This window comes from Hippoglossus hippoglossus, chromosome 21 (genome assembly GCF_009819705.1).
Source record: "Hippoglossus hippoglossus isolate fHipHip1 chromosome 21, fHipHip1.pri, whole genome shotgun sequence".
Lineage (NCBI taxonomy): Eukaryota > Metazoa > Chordata > Actinopteri > Pleuronectiformes > Pleuronectidae > Hippoglossus > Hippoglossus hippoglossus.
This window is the reverse complement of record NC_047171.1, coordinates 11,320,319-11,333,430: the sequence shown is the minus strand read 5'-3', so window position 1 is coordinate 11,333,430 and position 13,112 is coordinate 11,320,319. Positions and strand designations below refer to the sequence as shown.

Sequence of the window (13,112 nt, the reverse complement as noted above, 5' to 3'; positions counted from 1 at the left end):
ACAAAGCAGCTTAGATGTAATCTGGGCAGACTATTGAGACGAGCAGCTCCAACAACAACTAAGCCTATAGCCCCCATATGGCATTTCAACGAGAGATGGCTGTAAACATCTCTGCTTTCATGACAGCGCCGGTGATATTCAGCGATCGCTACGCTCCTGAGATTGAAGTGGATGGCGTCTTGGACGTGGGCGCCGGTTAATTTGATGTCGGCTCCGCGGGTTAGCTGAAGCAGAGGAGCTGCCAAGAGGCCTGAGCTGCATTCCTGTTACACAGAGTCATTTTCCTGTGGTTCGGCGTGCAGCATGTAGACCGGCTCCTGCTGTACATGTGACTCCCAGAGATTGATCGCAGTTATTTCACCCGCTTTCTGCCAGCGTGCTCTTTTAGGCAGAGACCCAAAAAAATTGGCCACATTGAATCTTTGCTAATACCCTCTAATGGTCGGATAAATGACAACATTTGATTGATTGGGCAATGAGTGCAGCGTAAATTGATCTACCAGGATGTTGATATGAAAAGCTCTTAAGTAGACTCACTGGGATATCAGCGTTGTGCTGTGCAGAGCGAGCATGAAGAGGGTTGTCCTGTGCAACCCATCTTTGTCTTACAGGATGACACCAAAACTATGGCAACCACAAGAGAGGTGCAGGCTCACGAAAAACACTTCCAAGAGTAACGGATGAGCCTTTCTACCCAGGCTGCAGTGCCAGAGAACAAAAGCGACGACCAGTAACGTTCATAACAAAACATCCAAAGCAAAGAAAAGCCTTACACAGTTAATTGCTTATTGAAAAAAAAAAAAAAAAAAAAGTGAATGGATTCCTGTTTATGTCTGTATGGAAATCTAAACCTCCTTTAAGTTCTTTAAACAATGAGTGTTTGGGTTTTAACTCAACCTCACTTCACAGCCAAGGTCACATGTGAATTAGCCACTCTTATCATGGCACAGGCCTTGCATTACAATTAGCCTCAGTCTATTTCCAAGATCAGCCGCTAGCCCCAGGGATTCAGAGACAGAGACTTCACTCTGGGAGCTTTTTTGAAGAAGAAGAAGAAGAAGAAGAAGAAGAAGAAGAAGAAAATGCCAACTAAGCTGGCAGTAAACCCTGATTTTGTTTTCTCCAAAGTGCGACTACAGTCATGCAGAGCCAGATCACTCAATGACCAACCAAGTGAGACCAGCTGAAAACACCAATATGCAAGCTGGCACACAAGCAGTTTGGTAACATCTAACTTTCTACCATGTTGAAGGGGTTGAATCCAGTTTAAATGATCCTTTATTCAGTTCACATGTCTAAATGTGTACTACATGTGGGCTGTCAAGACACTTTGGTTGAATTTTTTATTTTGGAGTATAAAAACTCAACTTGTGGTCGACTCAGATGATGAAGCTCATGAGTCAGTGTTTGAAAGGAGTCACTGTGTGCATGTCACAGTATGTCCTATAGAGGAAATTCAAGGGTTCTGAGGAGGTGAGCGAGGGCTTCAGTGTGGTCGCACACAGCACAAGCCTTTAATCCAAAATGGTCTCCTGCTGTGATCAAGGGCTTTCCTGTTGATCAGACGTTAATCAAAGCATTGTGGGAGTAAATGTGACGGAGTAAAGCTCTGTCATTAGCTGACAATATCACAAATGATTAATGAGTCGCTGACGGGCGGCCAAGTGCAATTAAAACCAGATTCATCAGTCCTGAGATGTTGGGATAGAAGGACGAGGGAGAGGTATCATCTTTATCAGCTCTCATTAAAACTGAAGTGAGGTCGTCAGCGTCACTCAGACCGGGACACATTAGGGTTTAAATGGTAGTAAATAACACTTAACGCTGTGATTACAGCACTAAAATCTTCTAATGCTGGAGGGCTTCCATCCCGCCAAGAGCTGAGGCATCACTCTGGCAGCAGGGAGGAGGAAGGGAGGGAGCTGGGGGGGGGGGATCCTGACATGCTACCAGGAGTTTCTGACAGCCAGCGCTCGAGTTAGACAGGTAGATGTTTTATATTCTAAAAAACACTATGAGGTTTACTTATGGATCCTAATCGTTTGCTGATTCGTAGAGAAAATCATTTCGGAAATTGGTGGAAGCAGGTGAATTCTTGAGGCAGACGTGATTAAGGAGAAGGCCCCAAATCCCTCGGCAGCGTGACGTCAAACCTCCAAACAAAGTCTGCGGCCTCCTGCACACGACGAGTCATCAGCGTGTGACAAGCAGCAATCGAACCCAACACAACGCTGCGACACACAATGAGTCGACTTCCACCGAAATCTTTAGCTTGTAGCTTCCGGTGAAAGTATCAGATGACCCAAGACAAAATTAAACCATTTTTCTTGTCGTCAGGACAAGTTTACAATCACGCGGCTGTAAGTGGCAGCTTGCTCAGGTCGAAATTCCTTCTCCTGAGCTGCTAATGTGTATGAGAGCAGTAGGCCGAGCGACAATCACGTTTGACCCACATTTTGCCAGCTCTCAAATTTCACCCTGTTCTTTCTGCGCAGACCTTTATCCACAGACTGGAGAGCTCTGTCCTGGAAAACCCCTCGTGATCGCAAAAAGTTATTTATCACTCATAACTATGACCTAGAAGGATTATTTAAGGCACAATGGGAGAGGATGAATAACTCTTTTATGACCCGAGCTCTATGGTACTTTGAAACCTCGTGATTACCCACAAATCAGTCAACAAAGTGTTGAAGTGTTGAAGTGAAAGAGTCTAAACTGTGTCTACGTCTAAACTATTATATCCTCAAAGTCTGGAGGATCTCTCAACGACACCGGCCATGCTCTGCGTCCCCCCCCCCCCACCCACCCAGGTAACACAACATGATTGTTGACAGATGCAGCTGATACTTTATGATGTGACAGATGTTTCAGGGGGGGGGGCCTGGCATGCTGGGCACTTAGAGGCTCAGTCCTGATCCAGAGCTTGGGCTCATAAAACCTGGAGGTGGGGGGTGGGGGGAAACACACAGGCTGCCATAAAAGCAAATAATGTGCCAGGTTATGACTGCAGGTGTCTCCGGCGACTGTACTTGGGAAATTTACAGAAGCGTGGAGGATAAACAACAAGGTAGTTTCAGACCTGAATGAAAACTTACCAAGCCCCCCAAAAATAAAGAGATATATTTAGGAGTGAACAGTGAAATATGATGGTTGGGGGGAAACGTCTCGAACACTATTGATCAACTTTTCTTCCCCCAGCTTTTTTTCCTGGACAACAAAGAAAAGGGACTAAATGGACGAGCAGGGGTCCAACCTCCTCACACAGCTGTTTCGTCCCGGGACACTGGAGCGTGGAGGGAACAAAGAGGAGACGCACACTTCCCAAACATTTCGTTTCTCTTACCAGGACGATCGCGAACCTCTCCTCCAGCTCTGCCGGCTCGGGCACGGGCAGCTTCAGGGGCATGTTGTGTCCTCTGAGGTCAGCGTGCTGGTCCATGCTCCCCGCGTTCCCCATGTTGGACCAACAAGTACAACTTAGTTCTCGGTCCACCACCCCCCCGCAACAGCCACCACGTCCACTCCTGAGGACCCCGACACGGTGGGAGGAAAAAAAAAAAGGAGGGGAAGTATCCACGCGTGTGTGTGTGTGTGTTTTTAAAGTAAGAGCTCAGTGTTCCTCGCTGCTCTGGTTCCTCGGTCGCTTCTTCAGCATAGAGCACATGTGAGGGAGGCGGCGGAACAACGCGTCGGCTCCGGGCAGCAGCGGCGGCGGCGGCGGCGGCAGTGGAGGTGGCGCTGCCCCCGGTGAGGCATGATCACGGGGCAAAGCTGGGGAACTTGTACTGGAATCCACACGGAGCCTTTCCGCCCCCCCACCGTTTTCCTTCTTCGCCGTTATCCGTATCTTGCACAATTTCGGCTCCACTCCCAGTCTGTAGTAATGACGGCGATCATGATTCACGCTTGTTGCAGTACACCCCCTCCCTCCGGTCTGCTGGGCAGTGACTCTCCTAATCCCTCCACCGCTGAGCAGCTAGTTAAAGAGGAGGGGGTCCTCACTCACACACTCATCCCTCCCTCCTACAATGAGCCCTTTCACACACAAGCCTCCCACTTCTTCTTCCTCCACTTCTTCTTCCTCCTCTGCTTCTTCCTCTTCTTCTTCTTGGGGCGTAGCTCCCAAAGCTGTAGCTAAGGGAGACAATATTTTTCTGTGTTGCATTGTGGTACTTTGAGTCCAATGTGACAGACATACCCCCCCCAACCCATTCCCTCAAGGGCCCCTGAGCAGGAGGCCCCTCAGCCTGCAGAGGGGGTGATTCCAGGGGCTTTCCAGGGGCGTATGAAGTGAGTTCATTACTTCCTCTATGGATGTGTGTGTGTGATGAACAACATGTTTGATCAACTTGTTGCATGTGATGTAATGATTTATGGATTATTGGACCAGTGCCACTAGATGTTAAGCAACACAACACACTGCTCAGAACGTTTACCAAAACCATAAACTATCATATCAAACTGTATTTTCCAAAAGAGAAGGTGAATGTGTACAAGTGAACGTGTCTGCTGCTCATTCATCACACATTCAAGCATTTAGAAGAAGAATGGGAAATCTTAATTGTCATTATACTCAGCTACAATGAAATTATGAGGCTTCTCTCTCTCGTCAAAGATATGTGTAAAAGTGTTAAAATATAGAAAGATATAAAATCAAAAATCAAATATACTAATATAGTCTTAAATAGTCTTATCTCATGTTTGAGGTTTCCCAACTGATCATCATGTAAAACAGTATTTTCCATAGTAGCCTGTAAATGTGCAGACTGTATATTAAGATAGACGCTGCGTGAAATGAAGCTAAAATATCTCGGATACGAATGCTGCCATCTTGCAAAGTTGGAGCTCGAAACAATCTTTGAGAAAATGTTATTTGACGTGTACTTTGACTCTTTAGTTTGGTCCATGTCCCATCTGCTAACATGGAGGAGGCAGGGTTGATGAGCTTCACAGCAGCCAGCCACCAGGTGGGGATCAAGATACTTTGGCTTCTTTTGGAGAGCTGTCACGTCGTCCATCTTTATATACACTGTCAGGTCATATGGGGACGGCATAGGTGTTACTGCGAACACCATCAGTGACGCAGCATGGACATCACCAGGACCTTGAAGCAGCTGAAGCCTCAAACCTGTGATGAACATGTCAACTGATGCGAGGAAGTTCTCACTAATTCAATCAGCCGCAAAAAACACCCAACACGTGAGTTGTTGTATCAAACCAACCATCACAAACAGGAGTTTCAAACCAGCTCCAGTCAAAGCAAAACAACTGGACTTGGTTACGATTAACTGAGCTCATAATTTTAATTCTAAAATTACTCCACCCAGGAAGTCCTTCCAGTTCCGCTTTACCTCCCACATGACACGTTGACTTGCTGTGGCAGGAAAATCTCACGTGTTACTAATAATGTTACTTCTGTCTCCTTTCCATGTAAGTGGCCAGTGAACCATGACAGTGAGACAGCATCCACAAAGGAACATGGAACGGATGCATCGTGGCAACTTTAAAAAGTGCATTAATTAATTACTAATGTAAATAAACCACACATGGTTTGAAACATTACGATAAACAGCAGATATATCCTGAGACAAAGCATGTATGGAAACTTGAACATGACAAGACGATGATATAAAGGACATTTAAACTTCACCATTAACCGAATGTATGATTCTGATTCCTCCCTTCAAGACGTCTCTCATCTCTTGTGTGTATCTGTTAATCTGTGTGACGAGCCGCTGTGTGACGAGCCGCCGCATACAGTTGCTCCAACAAGTTGTATTTAATTGAAGTGTACTGTAGCTTATAAGTGTTATTGTATTTGTTTGCTGTATATTGTACTTTTCCAGTGAAAACCTTACTTCGCAGGGGAACCACCTTAACCCTGTGGATCTCTGGTAGATGAGGAGTAGACTTTATTTCATTGACTCTATACTTGGAGAGAATATGTTATTAGTTCCACTTATACTATTCCCTCTACTCTTGTCTCTAACATCTGTCCTCAGAAGAATATCCTTGGAGCAAAACCTTTGGCGGATCTCTTTTTGGTATTTGTAATATATGTTATATAATTGTATAACATTTTGAAGAACATCTAAAATGATCCAAAATCCCTGAAATTGCCACTTCTTCTTCTTCTTCTTCTTCTTCTTCACTACCTTTGTTCAATGTCAACGGAAATGTAAGAATCCCTATGAAACTGCTGTTTTGTAAAAAATCAATCAGAGTCAGACATGTTTATGCTTCCTTGAGATCTTCAACATGCGTTAGTATGAAATCTGATCTGCTGACAGGGTGGAGGCCACATTACACACCAGAGGGTGACGTCAGCGTGCAGAGCTCTGGAGACGATCCAGAGGCTCTCCAGATGCACAGTGCTTTCATTCACCATGCCGGGCTGATTCAGGAGGGGAGGGTGTCCTATCTGAGGTAATGGCTGCCTGGACGCACTGAGGATGCGAAACACAGCTGACTGACCTCATATGATCATTACGTGTCCTGAAGTTGATCTGCTCCGTCTGACCACCCCTCCCCACCGTGTTGTGCACGTCACATGTTTAACCACTGCAAATGAAATTTGTCTAAATTTTGTACTGTACAATTACAGTGGCCTACACTTCAATCATTATAAAAGCATGATAATATGAATAAAAGCCCATTTGCAGAACATTATGATGTCACAGTGAAGTGGAACTGTGACCTTTAAAATATAAGATATAATCACTTCCTCATTTTATCCAATTTGGGGATTTTTCTTAAAGTCTCCCATTACTGCCACAGCAATTCCTCAGTTATGGACACTTTTAAAATAATGCAACTGTCAACAATTAAAAATGGTATGTGACATGAATAACTTATATATTAGCGATCAAATATATAAATATATATATATTTTTAAGTATAATTTAGTTTCACTGATATGTGCATGTCAGCATTTTGAATAAAACATAGGCTATCAAAACATTGATTCAACAAATCTATGTATACTCTGTATTTTCATATCCTGCATATGTATTTTTATTAACTTTTTGTGGTCCAAGGCCTGGACAGAGAACGAGGCCTGTACGACCTGATACACATCAAATGATTGGATTCTAGTATCACAGTCTCAAAACAGATTTTGACCATTTGACCAAGGACCATTTTCAAGATGGGGGTATAAGATCAGGTAATAAAAGCAGGACCCCCTGAACATTAGTATCAAAGAGTTACATTACTATTGAGTAAGTTGTAAAAAACAACTGCCTCACACTGAAACTCGGACCAAGGGAGTTAAACCCCAAGAGATCGTAAATGATTATGCAACGATGTCTATCATATACTGACACAGGCCTATTACAATAAACAGATGCATGTGACTGCGTAGTTGGATTAAATCCATCCATTCTCTTGTCACAATACCAAACACATTGTCCTGACTGTACTGTACTGAAAGCAGAGCAGCACATGACATATGAATGAGCTTTAAAGCAACAATAACACAAAGTGTCTCTCTATTAAGTGCAGTGGAAAAAAAAACTACTGGGGGTTAGTGTGCTGCCTCACGGGCATCCCTGACGCAGCTGACGGTTACACAGCAACGGTAGAAACAGGAATGAGCTGATGATGGGAATCTTGCCTGTTGATGTGTGTAGCCTATATGGTGTGATTTGTCTTCCAGCACTTTCTTTGAATCTGTCCTCCTTCCCAGTCAGGCCTCATTTTGAGTCAATTGTAACATAGTTCAAGAAAATAAAAGCACAAGGCATACATTTTGTCTAAAATATCAGAAGCTTTGCGATTAACATTCTGCATTTGACCAAACACAACATCTTATTCTTCCAAGAGGCCGTGCACTAGAATCCAGAGAGTGTCTGAGATGTATGGGCGGAGGGGGGCACCTTGCAGCTGCATCTCTGAGAGGTCGGGGGGAAACACAAGTGGCTCCATAAGGAAATATAAAATGCAGAGGCGATGCCAAAAATAAAGGCAGCACAAACAGACCTCTGTGTGCAGAACGTCGCAGAGTTCACTTGGCCGCTCGGTTTAGTAACATCTGTGAAATGAAGTTGGTTTGAATAAGAGGAGGCTCGTGAAGTTATGGCCTTCACAATTCTGGAGTGCAGGAGCAACAAATGTGTCTTTGTGTTGTGAATTGTTGGGTGGGGGGATTTAACAGTCATACGTTTAGGGCAACAATGCCCTCTGGTGTCTGTAGAGTGTGTTGCCCTCTTGGGATGAGAGCTTCAGTTTTAATTATGACATACGAGTAATATGTTTGAGCAAATGCCCCCATTTCAGGGCTTCACACATGAAAACAACAACCTTGTTTTTAAGATAACATAGCTTGGTCGTCAGAATATTTATCCAGACATAACACATGATCAACACTCAGTCACTATGCTCCCTCTATCCGAGTCCTTTTAACAGCTGCAGGCTTCCCACTCAAGATGTAAATATTTTAATTTGCCCTGCATTGTGTAGTGCTGCATGGCTAAAATATTCATTCAATAGCAGATCCACACAAATGGGAAGCCACTCAAGAAGCTGAGTATCAAACTATATTTATTGTATACAGTATAGGGACAACGAATAATGTACAAAAAAAAAAAATGGTGAAATATCTGCCAATGTCACCCTGCAAATCTAACAAACTTTTAAAAATGAAGTTGGACTTTCTTACAAAACATGATTTCTACCGACCGACAAGTCCAACGAACTAATCTGTTGATAATATAGAGATTTGAGACAGATGTATTCAAATTGGCAACACAGCAATGACTTGATATTTATACAATGAAATATATAAGATTAGATGGACTGCTAAAGGTGACACGATTACATGTTGTATATTAAAAAAAAAAAAAAGGTCCTGAAAAGGTGGGATAAGACCACTGTTACCGAGTCAGCTTCCATTACCCAAAGCTCTTTCATCTAACATTTTTGGTCCAGAAACAAACCATAATTTAATTACCAGTTAGTTGAATCTGTATCGCGTGACGGTATTGAGGTAAAACATCCATATTGATCTTTCTCTGCACGAGCATTTTTTCCTTAGCAACTGTAGAAGGTAAAATGGGCACGAATTTATTAAATTATTTTAAATGTTTCTTAAAAATAACACTACTGAAAGTTTATTACATTAGAAATATGTCATAAGAACTTTCCCATCTGTGGAGACATTAATCATTGCCTCCGATGCAACAGTTTTCATCAGAACATTTACATTAATTAAAATAAGTCCAGCCTGAATTTGAATGTGTGCAAGAAAAAAGAAAAGAAAAAGATTTTGGTTGATTCCTGTGACATGCAGGATGTCATGTTTTTTTTTTATTGAAAGCCATATCTGATTTAAAATTGAACATTTTTAATTATTAATCTGTGAATAAAACACCTAAAAGTCACGATCTGGCTTCCCAAAAAAAATATTATTTTGTGAACAACACTGTGTTAGCAAAGCACAGTGAAAAAAAAGAAATAACAAAAATAAACAAATACAACATGAAAATATGGTGTGGATGTTCTTCCAAGAGCAGAGTCCACATTACACTTAAGAACAGACGCCTCCTGTCTGTTGTTGAAATACATCAATAGTGTCTTCATCCTCCATCTCCAGCTGTGAGGACAAAACAAGTTACACATCAGTCATTCAGCAAAACAGATAGTTATTTTACAGCACATTATATATAGATCATAATATTTATCCATAGCAACGAGGACTTTTTAGAAATTAGTTAATAGAACTAGCAGCGAAAGATGTCAATAATTTATCGTCTTATTTTTTACAAATTCACTTAATGTCTCCAACAGTTGGTTGTGTTTCGAATGCAGCATTTGAGTTTTGTGTTAAATGAACAAAATTGTTTCCACTTTCTCCACATCTCACCACCCAAAACTTTGTTAAACAATAAAAAATACAAAGATGAATACAAAGAGGAAATTCCAGAATTTTGTTTGAAATACACTTTTTTAAAGTTTCTACATTACTAAATCATGTTTTAACTATACACAATCCCAAAAATCTCAACCCTTCAGTGGCAATTACAGCTCTGCGTTATCACGGTTAAGCCTGCAACTTCTGCACATCCAGATTCGGGGATATTATCCCAATTGGCCGGAAAGATCCTTTCAAGCTCCACCAGACTGAATGTTAAGTGTATGAGCTGCTATATTCAGGTCTCCCCATAGATGTTGCATGGCAACGGAAAGTCTAGGTTTTGGCTGAGCTGCTCACATGGACAGTCAGTCTTGTCCAGAAGCCACTCAAGCAGGTTGTCTTGGCTGCGTGCTTCTGCTCAGTGTCATGCTGAAATACGAACACTGGACTTGTAGGCTAAAGTAAGAAGTCTGGCAATTCTATCTCGCACATTAGATTCTCTTTCTTGCATGTGTGTTGTGCAGCTAAGCAAGGTTGCTGGCAAGGAGAAGCACGTAATTAGCATGATGGCACTATTACCATACTTCAACAAGGGGATGGTATTAGCCAGGTGATGAGAAGTGGCTAGTGTATCTATGAGTGTGAATCTTATTCCTCATGCTCTCAGTCTTTTAAATGCTGTAGAGTCGTGACGTGACAGCCTCAAGGCAAAGAAAGAATTTCATTGTCCAGGGACTCTACATAGGACAATAAACACTTTGAACTTGAACCATTGGGATATATCAATGCCCTTCCCTTCTGGTCACCCACACAACCAACTGTTGAATCGTTGAGGACTCATGCCACAGTTGGGACTCCAGTCAAGGTTTAGTAGCCGTGGCTCTAAGGTAATTAAAGCAAAAAGGATGTACCTGATATCAAAGTGATCGGCAAAGGGTCTGAATACTTTTATAGTTGGTAATAAATTAGCAAAGATTTCTAAAAACATGTTTTCACTGAGTCATTACGGACTGTGTGAACTGATGTGATAAGGTTTTTAATTGTGTCAAACTATTGTGAACTTTCCATCACAAATTCAAAATCGTGAACGACAGTAAGAGATCTTATTTATTCTAAATTATTACCAGTATCACAAAACGTTTTGTTGGGAGCAGTCCCTAGACACACTGAGTTTTTCACAGGTGAATGGGAAGCATGAAGATAAAGAAAAATACAAGAAAACTCAAAGTCGCTCTCCTTTCAAACAATTAAAATGTCTTTATAATCACGGTATGTTTATATTAAACACAAATTCGGCATATAACCTTCTTCAGGGAGTCAGCTGAGGCGCAATATGACCATGTTATGTTAATAAATGCATTTTAAATTGCTTATTAAAAAAAAGGAAAAAAACCTTGGAGTTTTGCGACCAGGAGAAGAACTTATACACCACCTATTTATCTGTTTATTAGAGCGGGTGGGTAACTCGGTGGGTTCAGGGTTAGTCTATTTTAGGTGGCGAAGCCATTTTAATACTTAACACAGAATAAACAAGTTCTACTAACAGCCTGACTGTGTGTAGGCAAACAGGTATTAAAGATCTGTAGCACAGTGCATGTTAATGTGCGCAGGTACGTCATCTATTATGGTGTGAAATGAGATTAAACCATGATCAATAACATCAACAAACAACTACACTGAGGACAGTGCAGCTTCACAACTCATGCATCATGTAAAAGGCTGATGGGCAGGATAGAAGAGTGTGTTTCACCAACCTGTGCAGGTGTGTCTGTTTCATTAATCGGCTGTCCATCAAACCTAAACCGTATCTGTCGAATTGACAAACCCTGGAAGAGAGAGAGACACACACACACACACACACACACACACACAGTCCGTTAGCAGCTGGGACAACAAACACGACCACAGGGGGTTGGTGGTTAGTTCGGTGCAGATTGAAGTTACCTGTCTTTCGCAGTATGCCTTCATTAGTTTGCTGAGCGGAGTGTGCCTCTTGATTTTGAACTGTACCACCGACCCGTCCTGACCGGCTACCTTCAGGTTGATGTGGTCGTTCTCCGTCTTCACTCCTTCCTGCAACAACAAAACCCGCCATCATCATCATCATCATCATCAGCGACCCACCGGGAATGTGTCTAAACTCACCGGCAGCTAACTCAAGTAGCGAGCTAGCTTAAGTCAGCCCCATTTAGCGGATGAGCGCGGTCCTTGCGGAGGGTTTCACCGGCAACACACGCCGCACACTTAGCGCTACACACTCCCTCCGGGGGTTAGCATAGCAAGCTAGCCATCGCTCAAACTGGCGCAGAGAGCCACAATGGCGCAAATGAAAAAGAAACGCGCATATCATTCATTTCACTAGAAACCCCTCATTAGCCTCGACTGCTCAACTCAAAGCTCAAACTAGCGTGTAGTAGCAGCGGGGTGGGGGTGGGGGGGGTCTGGATCGGAGGGGACACTACCGACTCTGCGCCTCAATCCAAAATATCCGCAAATCGCTGAACCTTTGTTTTCTCCATCTACCCGCTCAAATGCGGCATCTGTAGCCTGGGAGCACACTTAGCTTAGCCGTGCTAGCGTTAACGTGCTGCCGGCACCATCAGCGCTAAAAAAGACAGACGTGAAACACGACGCAGCTCCGGAGGAACCCCCGCACTGACCTTTGGCTTTTCTTCGGACATCCTGCTGCGTGTTCCCGGGGAGGATCCTGAGGTGTAGCGGGAGACGGTTCACGGTGAAGCGGCTCGTCAGCTCCTCCGGCTCTTTCGTTTTGGACCAGGGGCGCGCGCCGAAATTTAAAATGTGATTCGACCAAAGGGGTCACGTGCTCCTGTGTGCATCGGGGCCGCGCATACGTGAGCGCGCAGGGTCATTTTGCGCACTCCCGCGAGTTAGCTGGAGGAAGCCCATGGGTGAAACAAAAGGTTCCTGCTGCAAAATAAACCATTTAATCCAGTCAAAACTTAACTTAATGAACAGGCGTCTTTAAGATATTTTAATATTATTAGTTATAGTTTGAAAATGAAACTTAAATCACATTAAAAGACCTGAAAACTCACTCACAGCCCTTTTATATGCATTTTACCTGTGATACAGGAAATACATCAAATATGCTCCATATTGCTATAATGGCCCTGAACCACTGTTCTGATATTGTATATATATTTTTTCAATGTTTATATATATATATATGTTTTTTTTCTTATTGTATCCCTGAAGTTCCACTCTGTGTTTCCACATTTGCCCACTGTACTGCTAT

General features: G+C 42.9%; 1 protein-coding gene, 1 long non-coding RNA gene and 1 pseudogene across 2 annotated transcripts; 1 reads left to right on the top strand and 2 right to left on the bottom strand.

The window, feature by feature from the left end:
- Positions 1–4,044, bottom strand: part of LOC117754472 — a 31,047-nt pseudogene extending 27,003 nt beyond the window's left edge.
- A 124-nt stretch (positions 4,045–4,168) lies between these two features.
- On the top strand, positions 4,169–5,730 carry LOC117754475. The gene is made up of 3 exons (XR_004612434.1): positions 4,169–4,290; positions 5,037–5,199; positions 5,436–5,730. It is a non-coding gene; the product is annotated as an uncharacterized LOC117754475 (long non-coding RNA).
- A 2,793-nt stretch (positions 5,731–8,523) lies between these two features.
- On the bottom strand, positions 8,524–12,670 carry sumo3b (small ubiquitin like modifier 3b). Its single transcript, XM_034573337.1, has 4 exons — positions 12,514–12,670; positions 11,798–11,926; positions 11,608–11,679; positions 8,524–9,592 (listed from the first exon to the last, which is right to left on the bottom strand). The coding sequence occupies exons 1-4, from the start codon at positions 12,532–12,534 to the stop codon at positions 9,527–9,529; spliced, it is 288 nt and encodes a 95-aa protein (XP_034429228.1). The 5' UTR covers positions 12,535–12,670; the 3' UTR covers positions 8,524–9,526.
- Between the last annotated feature and the right edge of the window lie 442 nt (positions 12,671–13,112).